General features: G+C 55.5%; 1 protein-coding gene across 1 annotated transcript; it reads right to left on the bottom strand.

Moving 5' to 3' along the window:
- Nucleotides 1-8,400: 8,400 nt before the first annotated feature.
- BCL3 (BCL3 transcription coactivator) lies at nucleotides 8,401-19,561 on the bottom strand. Its single transcript, XM_082367065.1, has 9 exons — nucleotides 17,697-19,561; nucleotides 15,823-15,976; nucleotides 11,356-11,464; nucleotides 10,913-11,117; nucleotides 10,717-10,805; nucleotides 10,428-10,505; nucleotides 9,648-9,815; nucleotides 9,165-9,282; nucleotides 8,401-9,027 (listed from the first exon to the last, which is right to left on the bottom strand). Exons 1-9 carry the CDS (start codon nucleotides 17,950-17,952, stop codon nucleotides 8,840-8,842), a joined length of 1,365 nt encoding a protein of 454 aa, XP_082223191.1. The 5' UTR covers nucleotides 17,953-19,561; the 3' UTR covers nucleotides 8,401-8,839.
- Nucleotides 19,562-21,223: the final 1,662 nt, after the last annotated feature.

Below are 21,223 nucleotides of genomic sequence, written 5' to 3'. Positions count from 1 at the left end.
ATGCTGAGGCCCAGGCGCGGCTGCTCAGCGCAGGGCTGGAGAGACGTGGTTCTCTCCCCAACCTGCGCCACCTGTAGCATCTCCCCAGCCAGGGCTGTGCGCTGGGCGGCCAAGGCGCGGGGGCGTTGTGGGCCGGACCGTCCCTCTGCCCCCAAGGCATCCAGGCCACGCCCCTGGGCGTCCTGGCCACGCCCCGGCCAGGAGACTGGCCAAGTTCTGATTACAAATAATGCACATACCTAGAGAATTTCCAATCAGAGAATAATAGTAATAGCTAACATTTATTAAACATTTACTCTCTTTCGGTCCTTGTGTGTCAGGCTTTACATTTTCTCACTGAATTCTCAAAAACTCTTTGAGGTAGGAGGGGGAGAGAGATGAGGATGAGAGATAAGGCTCCCATCGCACCCCACTCTCCTCTTCAGCCCGCATCCCCCATCTCTCAGAACCCGAGAATCCTTAACTTGTGGAATCTTCGAATTTACATCTCAGACTAAGCGAAGACCCGGGCTTTGCCGTCAGGATGGAGGGGTCCGCCTCCCAGCTCCTTGCGTTCCTCCTTCCTCTGAACCTGTTTCCACCTCCGCGAAACAGGATGAAAACCCACTGGCCTGGCAAAAATTCAAAGTTTTGATTATACCAGGTGTTGACCAGGAGCTGATGGAAGTGTAAACGGACAAATTAGGTTGAAGAATAACTTGACAGGATCCATGAAAGCCTTGGCAGGGCAAGTCCACTGCCAGCTACCTCCTTCAGAGCCGTGGCTTGTAAACACTTTTGCTCACATTGGGACGTTATACACCTGAAACAAACAGTTTCACAGGGCAATCCTTACCCCGACTATGTGCATGAGCTCTCGTATCTTCTATTCAATTTAATTTAATTTCATCAAAGGGAAAATTGTGTTTGCAACCCACGAAATTGATTTCACAACCCACTAATGGATCTTGTTGGGCAGGTTGTAAAATACTGCCCTAAGAAACTCCAAGAGACGTGTTCAGGGATGTTAATTGCAGCCTTGTCGGAAATGGAGAAAACTGGAAACAGGGCAAGTGTCCATCATCAGAAGCAATGAATACATTGTGGTATCCGTTCACAAAGGACTCCCACAGAGCAGTTCAAGTGAATAAACTGGACACACATTCCAATAGCCTGAGTCGTAAAAACGTAATGATGAGTGTACTGTGTTGAATAGTGCCCCTCCACCCTTTGTGTCCACTGGAACCTATGAATGTGACCTTATTTAGAAATAGGGTTTTTTTTAAAATTTTTTAAAAATTAATTAATTTTATTTATTTATTTTTGGCTGTATTGGGTCTTCGTTGCTGTGAGCGGGCTTTCTCTAGCTGCGGCGAGCGGGGCTACTCTTCCTTGAGGTGCGCAGGCTTTTCACTGCTGTGGCTTCTCTTGTTGCGGAGCACCGGCTCTAGGCGCACGGGCTTCAGTAGTTGTGGCACGTGGGCTCAGTAGTTGTGGTGCACAGGATTTGTTGCTCCGCAGCATGTGGGATCTTCCCCGACCAGGCCTCGAACCCGTGTCCCCTACATTGACAGGAGGATTCTTAACCACTGCGCCACCAGGGAAGCCCAGAAATAGCGTTTTTGTAGGTGTAACCGAGTTAAGATGAGGTCACACTGAATTAGGGTGGGCCCTAAATCCAATATGACTGGAAATTTGGACACAGACACAGGTATACCCACAGGGAGAAAGCCATGTGATGACGGAGGCAGAGATTGGAATGATGCATTTATAAGCCAAGGATTGCTGGGAAACATCAGAAGCCAGGAAGAGGCAAGGAAGGACCCTCCCCTAGAGCCTTCAGAGAGAGCATAGCCCTGCCAGCACACTGGTTTGGGGCTCCTAGTCCCCAGAATTTTGAGAGAATAAATTTGTTGTTTTAAGCCACTGAGTTTGTGGTCCTTTGTTACAGCAGCAACAGGAAATTAATACAATGAGTTTAAAAAAAAAAGCAAGTGCAGAAGGATTAGTACAACACAATGTTGTTTATACCAGGTAAGAAAACCTGCGAAGAGAATTCCCTAGCGGTCCAGTGGTTAGGACTCCGTGCTCTCACTGCCAAGGACCCGGGTTCAATCCCTGGTCAGGGAACTAAGCTCCCACAAGCTGCACGGCGTGGCCAAAAAATAAAGAAAAGAAAAGAAAACCTGCAAAACCAAGGCTCTATATTATTGGGGGATGCATCGTATGTGATAATAGTATGAAACCATGAGTGGTAATGTTGAGCATTAAATGCAGGACATGTCGAAGGAAAAAGATGGACTCTGAGGATACAATGGGACTACGATATCGTTAACGCTTTAATTTAAAAAAACTGGGTCAAATATAGCAAACTGGTTAAGAGTTCATATAGTTGCAAAGTGGATACAAAAGCAGTGGATGAGGGCTTCCCTGGAGGCGCAGTGGTTAAGAATCCGCCTGCCAATGCAGGGGACATGGGTTCGAGCCCTGGTCCGGGAAGATCCCACATGCCGCGGAGCAACTAAGCCCGTGCGCCACAACTACTGAGCCTGCGCTCCAGAGCCCATGCTCTGCAAGAAGAGAAGCCACCGCGATGAGAAGCCCACGCACTGCAAAGAAGAGTAGCCCGCGCTCGCTGCAACTAGAGAAAGCCTGCCCGCAGCAACGGAGACCCAACACAGCCAAAAATAAATAAATAAAATAAACAAATTTATTTAAAAAAATCAGTGGATGGTAAGAAAAGATACTGAAAAATCATTATCAGTTAGGGAAATGAATATCCAAACCAGAAGGACATCCCACTTCACACCTGCCGGGAAGGCTATAATCAAAAAGACAGACAATAATAAGTATTGGAGAGGCTGTGGAGAAACTGGAACCCTCGGACAGTGCTGGTGGGGATGTAAAGTGGTGCAGCTGCTTTGGACAACGGTTTGGTAGCTCTTCAAAATGTTAAACATAGAGTCATTGTATGATCCTGGAATTCCATGCCTATGTATATATATCACAGAGAATTAAAAACATATATCCACACAAAGATTTGTGGAAACAACTTAAATGCCCGTCAAATGACAATGGATAAATGGGTAAATTAAACGCAGTATTCCCATATAATGGAATATTATTTGGCCATTAAAAGGAGTGAAATATTGATACAGGCTACAACGTGGATGAACCTCAAAAGCATTACGCTAAAGTGAAAGGAGCCAGTCACAAAAGACCACATATTGTACGACTCAATTTATATAAAATGTCCAGAATAGGCAAATCTATAGAGACAGAAAGAATATTAGGGATTGCCTAGGGCTGAAGGAAGGGGGTTAGGGGGAAATAGGGAGTGACTACTAATGGGCAGGGGGTTTCTTTTGGGGATGAAGAAATGTTTTAAAATTGATTGTGGTGATGATTTTACAACTCTCTGAATTCACTAGAACCACTGAGTTGTACACTTTAAATAGTTGAATTGTAGGCTATATACATTATATTTAATAAAACTGTTTTTAAAAAGTGGAGGCCGGACCCCAGGGTAGCCACAAGAGGGCGCACTAAGCACAGATTTACCTCCTCCCTTGGGAACTGAGTTTCTCAGGCCCTGCCCGCAGACCCTGGCCACACCTCCGAGAATCTGGCCACGCCCCACGGTTCTGACCACACCCCAGGATATGGCCTGCCCTTCATCCAGGCCACGCCTCTGAAACTTTGCCCACACCCCCAAGACCCTGGCCACACCCCGAGACCTTAACACACCCTAAAGCCCAAGTCACACCCCAAAGCAGAGTCTGAAGCAGCAAATTCACACTCCCAACTCCCCAAGCTAGGAGCACAGATGCATGCACAGACTTAAATCCTCTTAGAAACACAGAGCCTTAAAACCATGACTTTTAATTTGCAAGCGTTCTTTTCTTTTTTGAAATCATTTTAAACTTATAGAAAAGTTGCAAGAATAGGACAAAGGTTTCTTGTATACCCTTTGCCCAGACTCATCAATCGTTAACAATTTGTCAATTTCCTTTATTATTTGCTCTCCCCCTCCCTCGAACCATTTGAGAGTGTTTCAGACATTTTACCTCTTTGCTTCTAAACACTCCGATGTGTATCTCCACATCTAAGAACATTCTCTTACACAGTCACAGTATGGTTATCAAAAGCAGGACAATTAACAGTGATACAATACTAGCATGTAACACTGCAGCCTATATTCAAATCGCCAGTTGTCCCCAAATTATCCTTCATAGCAAACCATTTTTTCCAGTCCAGGATCCAATCTGAGATCATGTGTTGCATTTAGGTTTTTGTTTGTTTGTTTGTTTGTTTTAATTTAGTTTATTTATTTTTGGCTGCGTTGGGTCTTCGTTGTTGAGCGCGGGCTTCTCTTTGTGGTAGCTTCTCTTGTTGCGGAGCACGGACTCTAGGCGCGTGGGCTTCAGCAGTTGTGGCTCTCGGGCTCTAGAACGTGGGCTCAGTAGTTGTGGCACACGGGCTTAGTTGCTCCGTGGCATGTGGGATCTTCCCGGACCAGGGCTCAAACCCGTGTTCCCTGCATTGGCAGGCAGATTCTTAGCCACTGCGCCACAAGGGAAGTCCTGCATTTAGTTTTGATGTCTTCATATTGTCCTTCAGTCTGGTACAACCGCTCAGCCTATCTTTGTGTTTCATGAAATTGACGTTTTCAATAAATCACAAGCCACTTCTTAGCTCTTCGGTAAGATGTCTAGATTTGGGTTTGTCTGACATTTCCTTGTGATCAGATTCTGGTGGCAGGAATATTATAAAAGTGATGCTGTGTCCTTCTCAGTGCATGGTATCAGAAGGTACACGATGTTGGTCGTCCCATTCTTGGTGATGAATTCCTTCACTTGGTGAAGGTGAATTGTGGAATCTCGGACTCACCGACTCACCAGGTCAGTGTCTCCCCTTTCTGGGCCTCAGTTTCCCTTTCTGTAAAATGGAGGTGTGGCTGACTTGAGGGTCTGCTCACACACCGAACCAGCAGACGTGTTCTGTTTAGTTCTTATGCTTGTAAAAGCATTTTGGGGGGACAGCACCCACATTTAAGATTTGGCAGATTTCATGCAAGCACTTGGAAGAGATATTCTCTGACTGAGAATCTGGGTTTACTCAGGGTGGTGATAACAAGTGAAACTTTGCAACAGGGGCTGGGCCCCCGGAGAAATGCATTGAAAGTATGACTTCTGCCTCTAGAATGCAAGGACTTTCACAGATGAGAACAGTTCTTGGTGGTGGTGGTTAAGGGGGGTGTTTAATTCTGGGAGGGCTGGGGGGGATTGGGACCCTCTATATAGCCCTTCTCCCCTCTCCTTGGAGTCTTTCTTCAGGGGAAGGGGGCTGGGTGTGGAAGGACACGTGCCCAGTCCCAAGGTCAGGAAGCTGAGAGGGGGTTTCCATGTGTGGAGAAGCCAGATCCTTTGTTTTAGAGAAGTAAGTTAGCAAGGTCAGTGCCGGGTTCAGCTTTTGAACCCGGGGATAGTTTCTCACACACAAAGAGGCACATCACCCACAGTCTGGACCCACAGATACAAGGAGATCTTGACACACACTCCAGGCTGGTGATGGGGCTGGCACCTACACTCTCATCAAATCCTCATCAACCCATCAGCCCTCAGACGTGGGCATTATTCCCATTTTACAGATGCGGAAACGGAGGCTCGGGGCCTGAAGTCACCTGATGAAGGTCACATGGCTAGGGAATGGAAGGGCTGGATTCGAACTCAGTTCTAACTCCGGGGCCTGTGCTCTCAACGACACACCACCTGTTATCTTGCACCCTTTCCACACACACATGCGTGTGCACACACTTAGAATAATAGGCACAACCACACACAACCTTCCTGTGAGTCAAGAGGGCCCAGCGACTATGAGCGTGGGTTTAGGAGGCAGGAGACCTGGCCTTGGACGGGCAACTTGCTCTCTCTGAGTCTCAGTTTTCCCATCTGGAATATGGGTGCCATCATGGTCAATACATGGCTGCTGATATTTGCTCCCAAATTGGTCACACAGTGTGACAGGGGACCAGACACAGCCACAAAGAATCGCAGACACCATAATGCAATGGGGAGTGGGTGAGGCTCACTCATTCTACCATCACTTCTCAGGGGTCTGCTCCGTGCCAGGCAGCGTGCTGGCTGCTGTGGGTAGGGCAGCAGGAGGAAACTGTCCTCCCAGGGCTCACAGTCTGCTGGAGAGACAGTCATTGCACATGACCTTGCTCATGTGGTGGGATTATCACGTGGGAAGTTCTCACACACAGCTGCTTGCAGGGCCCAACAGTCACCCTCTGTAGTGGGTTGAGCGGTGGCCTCCCACAAAGATATGTCCCCATGCTAACCCCCCAGAACATTTAAATGTGACCTTATTTGGAAAAAGGGTCTTTGCAGATGCACTTAAGGTTAGGATCTCAAGACGAGATCATCCTGGATTACCTGGGTGGGTTTAGGGCTAAACCCAATGACAATTGTCCTTGTAAGAGCCAGAAGAGAAGACACAGACACACAGCAGAGGAAACCATGTGAAGATGGAGGCAGAGATTGGAGAGATGCAGCCACAAGCCAAGGAATGCCAGCAGCCACCAGAAGCTGGAAGAGGCAGGGAAGGATCCTCCCCTAGAGCCTTTGGAGGGAGTGTGGCCCTGCTGACACCTTGATTTTGAACTTCTGGCTTCCAGAACTGTGAGAGAATAAATTCATTTTAAGCCATCTAGTTTGTGGCCATTTGTTACAGCAGCCCTAGGAAACCAACATGTCTTCCAAATCAGGCAGCTCTAGGGACACCATAGCCCAGAGGCAGCATCAAAAGCACTGGCACATGGTCACACACACACACACAAAGACGCATGGCCACCTAAGTCAGGAGGGCCACGTGAACATGGGCCACCCAGTCAGAGCTGCCCCAGAAGTGCGTGTGCATGGATGTGTGTGCGTGTGTGTACACACACACACACCCCTAGCCTAGACCCAACAGTGTCTCCTAGGAAGACGTTAAGGCAGTGGGCCCCACAGATACAGCATGTTGTAGAGTCACCACAGCTGAAATGTTCACAATCACCAAGACATACAAAGACCCAGAGGCCCAAGGAGGGCCCCCCAGACTGAAAAACCCACACTCAGCATCACTCAGAAACACAAACACACAGTCACTCAAGAAGACCAATAGAATGGGACCAAGGTTGCCAGCTTCTTCCAAAGGACACCCCTTTCTCCAAGGCCGGAGGCACTGGGGGCTGACATGGGGTCCAGCCCTTTCTTGGGGGTTCCAGCTTGTCCTTGCCCCGCCCCATTGTACATCCATCTTCCCTTCCCAACGGGCAAATCCCTGTAACAAATCACTTATCCATATACCCACTGTGATGTTGCTTCTCTGATCGAATAAAGACTCCCGATGATGTTTACATCCTAACCCCTGGAACTCTGTGAATGTTACTTCATATGGCAAAAGGGATTTGGCAGATGTGAGGAAGTTCAGGATCTTGAGGTGGGGAGATTATCCTGGATTATCTGGGGGGAACTGGGGGAATCACAGGGTCCTCCTAAGCGGGAAACAGGAGATCAGAGTAGATGTACAGATAGAAGCAAGAAGGTGCTGTGATCCAAGGAAAGGGCCACGAGCCAAGGAATGAGCCACGAGCCAAGGAATGCAGGTGGCCTCTGGGAGCTAGATAGTGCAAGGGACCAGATTCTCCTCTAGAGCTTCCAGAAGGAACCAGCTCTGCTGACACTTTGACTTTGGTCCAGTGAAGTTGATTTTGGACTTCTGACCTCCAGAACTATAAGAGGATGAATCTGTGTTGTTTTAAGCTGCTGAATTTGTGGTGCTTTGTTACCGTGGTAACAGGAAATGAATGCAAACCCTGACTGATACGTCAGAGACGCGTCCAGACAGTCAAAAATATATATGTATGTCAGCGGGCCCCTGGAGCCACTGAATAAAATGTGACACACCAAGCGAGGCAGTCACATAGAAACAATCACACGATGACCGCAGGTCTCAACGTTAGGAACACGCACAAATGCTACACGCACAGAGACCCAGAGACAACTGGCATCAGCAGTTTACCACAGGTACGCAACAGTCAGCTGTGGTACCACAGGGACCCAGAAACCACAGAATCCTTCAGAAGCACACACACACACACACACACACACACATGCACACACCTAAGGTCACTATGGAATCCAACAGGGTCCTCTGGAAAGATGTCACACTTCACGTCATCCCCAGAAACAATGGCACAGTGACACAATGACAGAACATTTACAACACACCGGAAGTCCTAGAGTCGCCTACACATGTCACTGTCAGTCTGAGACTCACATGGAGTCAGCTGGATACGGCACCCAGGTGGGCACACACAGAAACACACTTCCTCCAGACCTCCTCATGAAAGAGGCCTAGCAAAGCCAGGGATATGGTACAAAAATAGTTTATTACAAAAGAAATCCAACCAAAAAGCCTAATAATTTACATTTATATCAGTGCGTGGCTACAGCCCATCTCTTCCTCCTTACTGAACTGGGTAAAGGCCAGAGGGGAGGGCCGTTCCTTGGTTCCACCAGCTCTGGGAGAGGAGAAGGAAATGAACGATTGGGTGAAGTTCCACATGGGAGACTGGTGCCTGAGAATAATAGGGTAAGAGTCCCGGGCTGGGGGTGGGGACGAGATGGGGGAATATCCGTGCTGAGAAGAGGGGGGCGGTTATGGGTAAATATATGTGCCTCTGTGCAAATCCTGGTCCAGAAGATTGGGGGGGGGGGCAGAGTGAGATCTTCACAGTTTCCAGGAGGGCTGACCCCATAGGGCAGTGAGGTCCCTCCTCATGAGTCCGAGATCTGCCCCCCCATCCCTCTCAGCTACCTCCTGGAGCTGGGGAGGGGGGCACCGGCCGGCCAGGGGCTCGGAGGACCCCAGCATAGGGCAGGAAGGTCGGTGGAGATGAGGCAGGAAGGAAAAAATTGGGGGGAACCATGGGGAATCCAGGGGGGTCCTTGGGGGGAGACTGGGAGGGCGAGGAGGGTGGTGATGCGGACAGAAGACCTGTGGGAAGAGAAGAGAGACAAGGGGTGAGGGCAGTGAGAGGCTGGATCCAGGGAGAAGGGGGCTGCGGACCCCCACTCCTGGGTTCTGAGGGAGGGCGGAGCTGGGCTGCTGGAAGTTGGGAGCCGGTTTCTCACCATTGGAGCTGAGGCGGCTGCTGCTCTCAGGGGAGGTGGTGGCACTCCGGTCAGGGGAGGGCTCTGGCTGGCATGCAGGAGCAGGCCGTGTGGCCTTCCCTCTCAGGATGTCGATGACCTGTGGAGCGGTGGAGGGGCGGTCATCACCAGGCCACCCCTGCCCACACAGCCCTGCCTCTCTCCATCTCTCCTAGCTCACGGGGTCCCCCAGCTCAGGGAGCACCGCCTCTTTCTCAGTACGTGCAGGGGGACAAGTCACTTCCTTTCTTTGTGCCTCAGTCACTCCTTTGTCTAGAACTCACACCCACGCCCTCAGGCTCACCAGCTTGCCTCCACGCCCTGGCACAGACGCGCACACGCCCACACGCCGCATCCCCTGCACACACGTGCCCACTCACCTGTCACATCCGCGCGGACCGGCGCTCGGGCACAGACACCCCTGCAACCCCTGTAACCCCTGCCGCCACCAGCGCGCACACTCACCCGGCGGCTGCGCGCCACCATGAGCGGCGTGTCGTTGTGGCAGTTCTTGAGGCCGCTGTCGGCGCCGCTGCGGACCAGCGTGCGCACGAGCGGGAGGAGCCCGCGGCCTGACGCCGAGTGCAGCGCCGAGCTGCCCGAGTACATCTGCGCGTTCACGTTGGCGCCGTGCTGCGGGCGGGGAGGCGCCGGTCAGGACCACCGCCAGGTCCCGGTGCAGGGGGGCGGAACCCAGGGGGCGGGGCCACAGTGAGGGGCGGGGCCGGGTGTGGGGGTGGGACTCACAACCTGGGGCGGGGCCAGATCGGGGTTGGGTGATAGAAGGGTAGAAGTTGGAAACAAAGGCGGGACAGAGCGGGATTGGAGGGGCGGCGCCGAATCAACCGGAGCTGGACTCAGCAGCCCCGGCTAAAGCAGGGGCGGAGTCAGAGAAGGGAAGGGTCCAGAGTCTGGGCCTGATCGTGGACGGAGTCGGGGCGGAAGGACGGCGCGGGGACAGGGCCAAAGCCGGAAGACAGAGTCAGCAAGACTCTAGCTGGTTGGGGCCTGGGAAGTTTTGGGGCCGGAGGAGGGATGGGAGAAGACTCGGGACTAGTTCGTAGCCTGGAGGGGTGAAGTCCTAGGGTTGACAGAACGAGGCCTAGAAGGAAAGGTCGGGGCTGGAAGCGCAGCAAGAGCAAGAGCCAGAACTGGAAGGCGGCGTCGGTGGCAGGGATAGGGCGACAGCCGGTTGGTGTCAGAGGAAAGGGTGGGCGAGAGGCCACGGGCAGGGGCCTTACCCACCTGTAGCAGCAGCTGCACCATGCTAAGGCTGTTGTTTTCCACGGCGTGGATGAGTGGGGAGCGGCCACTCTTAATGTCCTGCGGCAGGGAGGGAAGGTTTTAAGCGTCTCCTAGCACTGCCCAAACAGCCGGCGGCCCGCATCCTAACCGCTTGGTCCAGCATCTCAATCCCCTTAGATTCTTCAAGCCCCACCCCACCCATTCGGGCTCTCTCCCACCCAAGCCCCGCCCCGTTGGCCCCGCCCCTCTCTGCTCCTCTTGGCCCCTCCCCCGGCCCAATCGCGCTCACCACCGCGTCGATGTCCGCGCCGTGCTCCAGCAAGAGCAGCACCGCTTCTTGGCACTCGGTGTTCACGGCCACGTGCAGGGCGGTGAGCCCTGAAGGAGAGGGAGACTCAGTTAAACCTGGGCCTGGGGCTTTGCAGCCTCAGAAGGACTTCAGGTCCTGCTGGACAGCCCCACCCCGCGCCCGAGTAGATGCCCACCGTCGTAATTGCGGGCCTCCAGGTCCATGGTGCCCCCGGCCGCGCTGTCCAGCAGGGCCCGCAGGCAGGCCGGGCTGCGGTGCTCGCAAGCTAGGTGGGCTGCCGTCTGGCCGTGGCGGTCCAGTGCCATGGGGCTGGCACCGGCCATCACCAGGAGCCGGACCACAGACGGCAAAGTGGTGATCACAGCCAGGTGTAGCGGTGTCTGGGGAACAGAGACTGTGAAGGACCCGTCCCCTGCCCTGCGTCCCAGTCCTGCCTCCCTCAGAATTCCCGAGTCCTGATTCCCAGCTGTAGTCTTGGGCAGGAAACAGAAATCTGGAGCACCTCCTCCCTCCGACTCAAGAGTCAGGGCCCCCAGCTCTTCTTCCCCTAGGAAACAGGAGTCCAGGTTCCCAGACCCCTCTTCCATTAGATCCAGGTCCCCAGGCCCCCAGCCTCACCTGCCGGAGGTTGTTGTAGATATCCAGCTCCCGGCCGCCATGCTGGAAGAGGTTGACTAGCCGATGCACAGCTGGCAGATTGCCCTGCACCACCGCAATGTGGAGTGGCCTGGGGGTGGAGGATCACAGGCGTTAGAGGCTGGTCACCTCTCACCCCCATACTCTTAGCAGTGCTAACTCCAAAATGTGCAGGATACTTTAGAAGTGTCTCTAGAATCCAACCACTGCTCCCCACCCCCACTCCCTCCATCCTGGTTCAGGCACCACCGTCTCCCCTCCTGGACCATCCCCTCCTCGCTGGCCTCCCTGCTTCCATCCTGCTCTACTGTCTGTCCCTCACATAGCAGCTAGAGGGACCCTTTTAGAACCTAAGTCAGGTCATGCCCCTTTTCTGCACAGAATCCTCAGAGTAAAGTCCTCACCATGGCCCACAGGCCCTGTGTCATCTTGCCTCCCGCTCTTCAATTCCTTTTGATATCATCTCTGTCCACTCTCCTGAGCCCACTCTGGCCACTCGCCTCCTTGGTGTTCCTCAAACATACCAAGCATGCTTGCCTCCTAGGCCTTTGCACTGGCTGTTCCCTCTGCTGGGAAGAGTCTTCCCCCCATACCTGCAGGGCTAGCTCCCCTCATTTGGGCCTCTGCTAAAATGGTACAGCAGCGGCTCCCTCCCCCTCCCCCGGCTTTATTTTCCTCCAGTTCATCACCTGACGTGGTACACTTTACTTGTTTCCTGTCTGAATCTCCCCCGATAGAATGTCACCTCCACCAGGGTAGAGCGTTTGGTGTGCTTCCATCACTGCCCAGTGCCTAGGACAGTGGCTGGTGCTGAGCAGGTGCTCCACAAACACGCTCTGAATAGATGAGTCCCCCTCAACGATCCCTGGCCATCCTTGAAGCTGATAACCACATTCCCACCCCACTCCAGGCCACAGTTTTCTCATCTGTGGAATGGGTGGGGATGAACACGATACCATCAAGGTCTCCATCAGTGGTGACTGGAGATCACGGTCAGCCTCCATCCCAAGAGTATGTATGTGGAGGAAGTTTTGCCCAGAAGGGAGGTGGGACAAACTAGTCACTGTTTGGGAAGCTGGACTGCGCAACCCAGGTCCTCCCCCTTCTGGACTGAAGGACTCATTCCCTCAACTTCTGGGAAGGTTGTCAGCTCTCGGCTCTCTCTGGGAATTACCCTCCGCTGAAAAGAGCTGCTTGCCCAGGTCATGGGGGTGAGGTGGGTAGATGCCACCCAATGGCATCCAGTGACTGCTCCGTGTGGGCGTCAAAGGCCTGGGCTTCTGGCCCCAACTCTGAGGGCCACTCCAGCTGCAACATTCCCTGTGGGATAACTGAGGCCCTGATGAAACTACTACGTAGCAGCTCAAATTCTCCCTCTGCCCAGTCCTGCTTCCTCCATCTCTGTAGGCATTGATCTGGATAACACTTTTCAATAAACTTCCTGCCCACTTCCCAGGGCCCCCAACCTGGAAGAGCCATTTAGAGCTGAGAGCAATCTGGGACGACTGTATGGGGTGGGGGACATTGGCGCTGAGGGCACAAGGCTGACTGGAGGTACACAGTCCCTACAACCTTTCTTTAAAGGCCATTTTCTAGAGCAACTTCTTTCTCACCCACCACTGCTTGCTGACAGACCAGGGCGTGGCTAAGAGGGGTGAACAGCGGTTCTCCCAACTGTCGAATCTGCATCCAGAATCCAGCTCCCTAGGTACTGGAGGTAGAGAAATCCTGCAGCCCTGGGGGCTTTGCCGGGGCTGAGTAGGTCAGGGTTGCAAATTGCGTTACAAGTCTCTCTAGCTGTGCGGCTAGGTGGCCCTTTACAGCCTCGGGTTTCTCCTCCGTAAAGTATAGCCTACAAGAACGCCCATCTCCCAGGAGGAGATTATGCAGGTGTAACGCTGAACCTGGATTCTGAGCCGAGAAAGCCAAATTTAAAAAGAAATCTTGGGGGAGGGGTCGGACCTGGGCCAGGGCCCCCCTTGGGAAGGGCTCCCTCCCCTCCCTGCATCTCCCAGGACGCCCGGCCTGGGTCCCCTTCGGGGCGGGCGGGGTTAAGTGAGGGCAGAGGGAGAAAATTATTTCAGAGAAACCGTCCAGGCCTGAGTTCCCATAAACGCGCGGGCCGCAGGGGGTGGGGCGGGGCTGGAGGAAGTGGGGACGGGAGGGGCGGCCCAGCCCTCGGACTTCCAGTAACAGGTCTGCTGGGCGGGGCTCGGCTTCCTGCTCCCGGGGGAGGGAAGCCTGTCCCGTCGGGGATCTACCCCGGCCACCCAGACACCCCAACTTCCATCCTCGAATAGGGCGGAGAGGGGAGCCTAATCCAAAGCGATCTAGTTACCCTGGGGGTAAGGGCCCCAACTTCTCCAGCCAGGGGACCCCTCTGGAACTCCACCCTCCAGGGCTCCGACTCCAGCTGGCTCCCTAACCCCCACCACATCCTGGCATCCATCCCCAAGATCTCCTGGGACCCGGGAATACGGTGCCCTAACTCTTTGCGGAAACGGACTTTCCCCTTCCCTCCGAGTTCTAGATCCCCAAGCTGCCCTGCCCCCTGCTTCTTACCCGCTCAGGGGTCACGGAATGCAGTACCCCAACCTCTGCTCTCTGGGACTCAGAATGCGTTCCCCCCTCTCTTGGAGACCCAGACTTCCATCTCCCCAGTGCCTCCTGACTTCTTGGTGGCGGGGGTGGGGGTGGGGGTGGGGGTGGGGGGTGGGGGTGGCGGGGGGAGCGGAGGGGGCGGAGGGAGGTTGTCCGAATGCCCTGAGATCTTACTCCCTTGAATCCCTAGAAGTCCAGCCTCCCAACCATAGCTTTGCTGTTCTGGGGACCCAGACCTAGCGTGTCCCCCCTCCCCCTCCCCCGCCTGGCCTGCGCCTGCTGCCCATTCCGGTAAAGTCTCGGCCCCAGCGGAAGGGGTTAAGGTTAGAGGGAGCGCCAGGAGGGGGAGGCTGCGAGTGAGTGACGGGTGCTGACGTGGGGGAGGCAGAGCAGCTGGGCTGCGGTCAGGTTCTGCGGGAAGGGATTTCCCCCAACAGGCAGCTGAGGCAGAAGTGTTTGCTTTGGGGGAGAGCGGGGAGGGCGGGGAGGGCGGCTGGGGCGTGGGGCTGGAGACTGGTGTGCCAGGTCGCCTCCGCACCCTGCTTTCACAGGCTGCAAACAAATCACCCCTGGGGACAGATACAAATTAAATCTATTTCACTGATGACCCCAGACGTACCCAGAGTGGGCGGGAACTAGCTTTACCGAGCCCTGTATATGTATATCTCAGGCACTTTCTCCTGCTTGGGTTCACAAGGATAAGTCCATGACAACCCTGGGAGCTCTGTTCAACCAATCAAAAGCCACTCCCATGTACTGAGCACCTACTGTGTGCCCCCCACCCCAATTCTATGCACTGTATATATGTACATCACTGCACTGAATCCTAATTGTGATTATGAGCCCGGATTTCCAGATAGGGAAACTGAGGCTCGAGGATGTGAAGTCACCCAGGAGCCAGTGGTGGAGGCCCCCCTTTCCTTGTAGAAATAGGCTTGTCCATCCCATCTCCACCTGTGGTTTCCAGTCCCCAAACCCATTCCCAGATAATCGCTTTATAGAAATCATTTCATTTCTGCCTCACAGAGACCCTCATCTTATGCTTCCTGTTATTACAGGGGGAAACTGAGGTAGAGAGGGGTGGGAAAGTGGCCGGCTGAGATTCAAACCGAGGTCGACAGAATAACAATAACCATGGTGGTCAAGTATATGGAGTGCTTACTATGTGCTAGGCCCTCCCATGCAGGATTTCTCAGCAGCTTCATGCTGCTCAGAAGCATGTCCCTCAAACGGCAGATAATAAAACCATGAGATTTGGGAAGTCAATTTAAGGGCTCGTCAAATTAATTTAGTGGGCTATGACCAGGAAACAATGATATAAGACTAGAATAGAAAATCCCAAAGTAGATCCCAAGTCGTAAGGGTGAGCGTTGTTTTGTTCTGTGCAATTTTTATTTCAAGTTTATATGTGCGTGTCTGTGCTGGGCTTAGTAAAAAGCAATAACGATAATAATACCAGTAATTAATACATATTGAACAGTCAATCTGCAAGGCTCAGTGCTAGGGGCTTAACATGTATAGTTCGTATAATAAATCGGTCAGTGAGATGTCTTCCTCATTTTGGGATTTTGATAAAACATTTGAAGCCCATTGCTCCAAAAACAGTCCTGGGAGCTAAGTGCTCTCAGGGTGCCCAATTTTTCAGAAGAGGAAACTGAGCCCCAGAGAGGGAAAGGGGCTTGCTCAGAGTCTCACACAGACAGCGGTGGAGACAGGGTTCTAACTCAGGTGCAGGTAACTTGAAAGTCCACGCTGAGTGCCCCTGTGCTGTGGTGGGTGGGTGAGGTGGGTGGAAGGTTGGTCTCCCCACTCCCTACTACCCTCCATGAATGGGGGACTGTCACTCACGTGTCTCCGTCCTCATCCGCATGGGTGGCCATGGCGATGTCAGCCGACAGGGGGTGTTCCATGGAGCACACCATGGGGTACAGGGGTGTAGGCAGGTTCAGCAGAGGAAAGGGGGAGCCCATTGTCGGGGTGGGGTACAGGGACAGTAAAGGTCCTGGGAAGAGAAAGGACATGCGTGAGACCAAGCCCACAGATCCTCAACCCACCCCCCGCCTCCCGGCCTTCACTCCTGCGTGTCACCTGCCCTTTTTCCCAGGTCCCTTTTGCATCTCCTACTGAGTCCTCAAGGCGCAAGACAAACTCCTCTACCGCATCCCTCCTCTGGGCTCCCACAGCTTCCTCCCCCACCCCCCCAGCCCTGGACACTCTCACTGTCACTTATCTTTACTTGTGTCTGATGCCCCATCTCCCACTAGGCAGAGAGTCCCTTAAGGACTGAACCCCCATCATCACTCAGCAGGGGGACCTCAGGGCCTGTTTGCTGAGTGAATCTGTGGCTGAGGGAGGTAAGGATGGATGAAGCACTGGATGTAGGGTGTGGGGTGAATGTGTACAGAGTTTGGGGAGAGAGAGTGGTGCCAGAAACGTGTTCAGATCAAACTGTTGGAAGGGACCATGGTAGCAGGCAAATCCATATCCACCCATCACACAGATGGGGAAAACTGAGGCCCAGGTTCTCATCAGGGGAATAGGAAAAAGGAGAAGGCTGTGACAGGCCTCCTGATGCACAGCTTGAAGCTGTACTCTGAGGGGGTGGAAGGTGCAGAAACTGGGCAAAGGTCTGGAGGCACTAGACATGGGGTCTCTGCAGCTCTGGGGGTCACTCCGAGATCGTGAGGTGGGCACAGCTGTGGGAGGGGCCACCCCCTCCTGGAGGTCAAGGATGGAGACAGGATCGGGAAAATGGATTTTGGCCTTCTCTGTCATCTCCTGGTCCTTGGGGGCTCCCATTCCTGAACCCCCAAGTTTCCTGGTTCTTGCATGTCCAATACCAGGCCTTGACACCCTGAGGCCTTCTGCCCAGAGACCCCTGAATCCTTCTTCCTGGCTCTAAATCCTTGAGTCCCAGAACTCCCCAGTCCTGCCCCCAGTTCTTAGACTGAGCCCAAGCCCCCTAAGGCCACCTGACCTTGTGACCCCAGCGAAGACACTGATCACTTGCAAGCAGAACTGGGTGCTCAGAACCCCAGATCTCTGTCCTGCTGGCTCCTTAAAGAACCCTGGTATCTGGATCAGTTTCCTTGGGTCCTTGTGATCCCAGATATCAGGGTGCTCAGAACTCCAACGCTGTTCTCCTAATTCCCATCGTCTCCCGATATCTTGGTTCCCGAGATTTTGACATCCGGGGATCCTTAATATCTGTCTCCTTAGAACCCCAATCTCTGTTCCCCTGACTTCCTTTGACCCCACATATAGTTCGGGATGCCAAGAACCCCAGTTTCTTGGGTCCAAGTACTGATTCCTTATAACCCTAGATATCTGGGTTCTGAAGAGTTTATAATTCTGTGTACCTGGGGCTTGATTCCCTGAGAGCCCGTTTCTGTACTGCTGGGCACTGTCTCCTAGCTCCCTATATGTGGCACTCGGACCCTGGGCTCTACCCCTCAGGGCCCCCTGACACCCAGCCTTCCTACAACCCCGATATCTGTGTCCCAAGGCACTGCTCCCTGAAGCTCCCATATCTGCACCCCTGGGACCTCAGGCTGTGCGCCCAGCTCCCCAGGAACCCCATATCTGTGCCCTTGGGACCTTGGCTTCTGTCCCTCAGCTGCCCGAGGCCCCGTATATTACGTCGGAGCTCTGCCCCTGGCTCCGGTAGTGACCCTCTGCACTGCCTGGCCCCCACCCGGCCATGACCCGCGGAAGCCACTCACCCTGGTAGTAAATTGCTTCTGGCCGGGCCAGGCCGTGGGGGGGCGCAGGCACCGCTGGCGTGTCTGAGCCACCGCGGAGGGGATCCGGGGGGACGACGGGGCCCGCAGCGCCGCGGGGGGCGGCGGGCTCCGGGGAGGGCGCGCGCAGAGGGCGCTTGCGGAGCGGCAGCGCGGCGCCTGGGGGTCCGGCGGCCTTGGGCCGGGTACGCAGGTCCACGGGCCCCTCGTCCATGGTCCCCGCGGGGCATCGGGGCATGGGGCCGCCGGGGACGGCGGCCGAGCGGGCGGCCGGAGTGCGGCTGGGCTCGGCGGCACGGGAGGGTGGCTGCGCCGAGCGCCGGGACTTCCCCTGCCGCCGGCTGAACTGAAGGGACTTTTGTCGGCCCGGGCGGTGCAGACCGCCCGCCTCCCCGCCCCCGGCCCCCCCGGGGCCACCCGTCCGCCCCAGGGGTTTCCTGGACCCGCCGCCGCTCCCGCCGTCCCGCGGTGCAGCCTGCAGAGCGCCCCGCCCGCGCCGCGCCCCGCGCCCGCCCCCTCCCAGCCCCGCGGCGCCCGGAGCGGCCGGGCCTTGGCGGGGGGCGGGGGGGTGGGTGGGAAGAAGGCGGGGTCGCGGGTTGCGGGGTCCCCACCCCTGCGGCTGCGGGCGTCAGGCTCTGTCTCCGCGTTTTTGTCTTTCTGGCTATAGGCCTCTGTATCTCTCAGTCTGTAACTCTCTCTCTCTGACTTTCGGGTCTGGATAGATGTCTCTCTATCTCTGCGTCTCTGTTCTCAGTGTCTCTGTCTCTATCGTCTCTTTGCTTCCCTCACCATCTATCTCTCTGTCACTCGAGTGCTGTCTGCTTCTCAGCCTCTCCCCCAGGGAGGCAATTCCCTGAGGTCCTGGGGTCGCTAAGACGCGGGTTCGATTCCCGACTCCTACTTCCTCGCTGGGTGACCTTGACCAGGCACTTCCCTTCTGTGAGCCGTTTCCTCCTTTGTGGGAGCGAAAAGACGCACCCGGAGCAGGGACTACGCTCCGCAGGCGCCCAGGCACTACCCCTCTGCCTGCCCTGCCCCCATCTCTGCCTCCTCCCTGTGCCTCCTCAGCTTTGGGTCTGAACTTCGCTGGGGGTGGTGTTCGGTGGGGAGTGCGCAGGGAAACAGTGAACGTGTCTCTTCCCGGCGGGGTCCCTGCACCCAGCCGGAGCCGCTGGGCACAGGGTGGGTGCTCCGGGAATCCTCGATGCACAGAGAAAGAAAGAGACGTGGCGAAAGGGGCATGGAGGTCGTGAGAGACTAAGGAGGAGGGAGACGGGGACATAGCAAGAGCCGCAGGGCCGCAAGACCAGAGTCACAGCGACCAAAGCCCGGGCCCAGGAGGCGGGGGGCCGTCTGGCTCCCCTTCTGCCCCACGTCCCCCTCCCATCCCGGGCGGGGTTGGTGGGTGGGGAACAGGCCAGGCTGGTTGGGGGCATGACTCAGAGGCCGGCAGGAGCTGCGGGCGGCTGGGCGGGGTTGGGTAACGGGGGGAGGGAAGGGCAGAGGCGGGCTTCTCCCGTGTCCCCTCCCCGGCCGCCCTTCTCCCCGCCCCGGGGAGGGGCCCCAGTCGCGCGGGGCTTTCCCGGATTTCCCTGGAGGCGGGGCCGTCGCTGGGGTTGAGTGCCGGTCACGGAGTTACGGGAGGCGGAGCGGAAGGCCTTGGGGACCTAAGGGGACGAGGGAATGGGTGCTTCACCCCGGCTCTGTCCAGGCGGCTCGCAAGGTCTCCCCGGTTCTGTGTGTCTCCCCATGTCTCTGCATCTCCATCCCTAGCCTCCCTCTCTCTGTCTCCAGCCCCGTCCCATATTTTTGTCTCCCGATCTCTGGCTGCGTCTCGTCTCCCCTTCCTGGGACCCTGAAAATGGGTGTGGGCCCCCGGTTCTCAGAAAGGGACTTTGCCCAAGACTGGGGCCCCACCCCGGTCGATCGTTACCGGGATGTGAGGAGCATCTGTGGGCTGACAGAAGCCTCGCCCTTTTCCCCCTTCTCTCCTTTCTGCCTCTCTGGATCTCCTCCTCGGCCCCCTGTAATGGGAGAGCATCTGGGGGCAAGACCTGGGTTCAAGTCCCACTTCCACCCCTTGTTGACAGTGGACCTTAGACAGGTCATTCCTCTTGAGACTCAGTTTGTTCTTCTGGAAAATGGGGCTGCTGTCACCCCCTGCCCGCAGAGTTGTGGCGACAAGGGAAGAGGTGAGGGAATTAGGGTGGAAAGTCTGGGGTCCCCGCCTACCCAGCCCTCCCCTCCCGGGACTCTCAAACACAGGGACGGGCCGGGATGTAGAACACGACCCTGCTGTACAGAGGGCAGCTGAGCCTCGGAGCAGCGGGGCTTGTCAGGGTGATGACCCTAGGAAGTAGCGCTGGACGGCGGCCCGAGGCCCTCCCACTCCCCGGCTGCCTTGCGGCCGGTGGAGAAATGGCTCTGGGCCCAGATAGGGGGAAGGGGGTGTCTGCGCTCGGCCCACGGGGGCTTGGAGGGGCTGAGAGAGAGGGCGCTGGGGGTTCTCAGTCTGAGGATGGAGGAGGGATAAAAGAGTCTGAGGGAGGAGGGTCTGAAGGAGGAAGACAGGTCTGAGAGAGAAGTAGGTTGTCTAAGGGAGGGGAGAGGGTCTGAGGGAGAGGGAGAAGGTCTGAGGAGGTCTGAGAAGGACCAAGTGAGGACAGTGGTTCCGAGGGAGGAGGAGAGAGTGGGGGGCGGCGTTGGAGGGTGAAGGATCTGAGGGAAGAGGAGGCTTGAAGAGGGTCTGAGGGTGGAGGCAAATTCTGAGGGAGGAGGGGCAGTTTGAGGAGGGCCCCCTCGGGGCGGAGGGAAGAGCGGCGTGCTTGGGGAACCAGCAGGGACTGAGGGGAGGGAGGAGAGGGGAGGCCTGGAGTCAGCCCCGCCCCGCAGCTGTCTCTGATTTCCCAGAATCTTCTGCTGCTCAGGAAAGTCCCAGTTCCCGCAGCCGCCTCCCTCCAGTGTCGGGAACGGAGTGATGAGGGACCAGGATGGCTCTCGCCCCTCCTTTCTCCCCTTGCTCCCTGCGCCCTCGCTGGGAAGGACCAGGGTCTCCCCTCTCTGGGCCTGGAGCTCTGGAGGTCCCCCACCGGCAGGGGCGGCCCCTGGATGAGTCCCAGAAACTTCCCAGAGAAGGCCTGGAAGTCCTGCCTGGTGTCTAACCACTTTCCTTCACACAGGCCACCCTTTGTACCTGTTCAGATCTCCTGCCTCCTACTGCTTCTTCTCCCCTTGTCCTTCCCCAGACGTCCCTGGGGGAGGAAGGGCCACGATTATACCTGTTCAAGGTCCCAAGAGGGAAATGAAGTCCTAGCTAGAAGGCTGTGATCCTGGAACAGCTTTCTTGCTCTTGGTTGTGGGGGGGGGGGCGGGGTGAGAGCTCAGTTTCTCCTAAGAGGAGAAGATTGGGCTGGTCAGACCCTAAGTTCCTATTGGCTTCATTCCTGGGCCTTGTCCTCTTTGCTTCTGACTGAGGCCTGGGTATAAGTCCTGTCTCAGGCTTTCATTAG

This window comes from Balaenoptera borealis (assembly GCF_965194805.1).
Source record: "Balaenoptera borealis genome assembly, chromosome: 19".
Lineage (NCBI taxonomy): Eukaryota > Metazoa > Chordata > Mammalia > Artiodactyla > Balaenopteridae > Balaenoptera > Balaenoptera borealis.
Note: the sequence above shows the minus strand (reverse complement) of the source record. Positions and strands in the feature narration are given on the sequence as shown.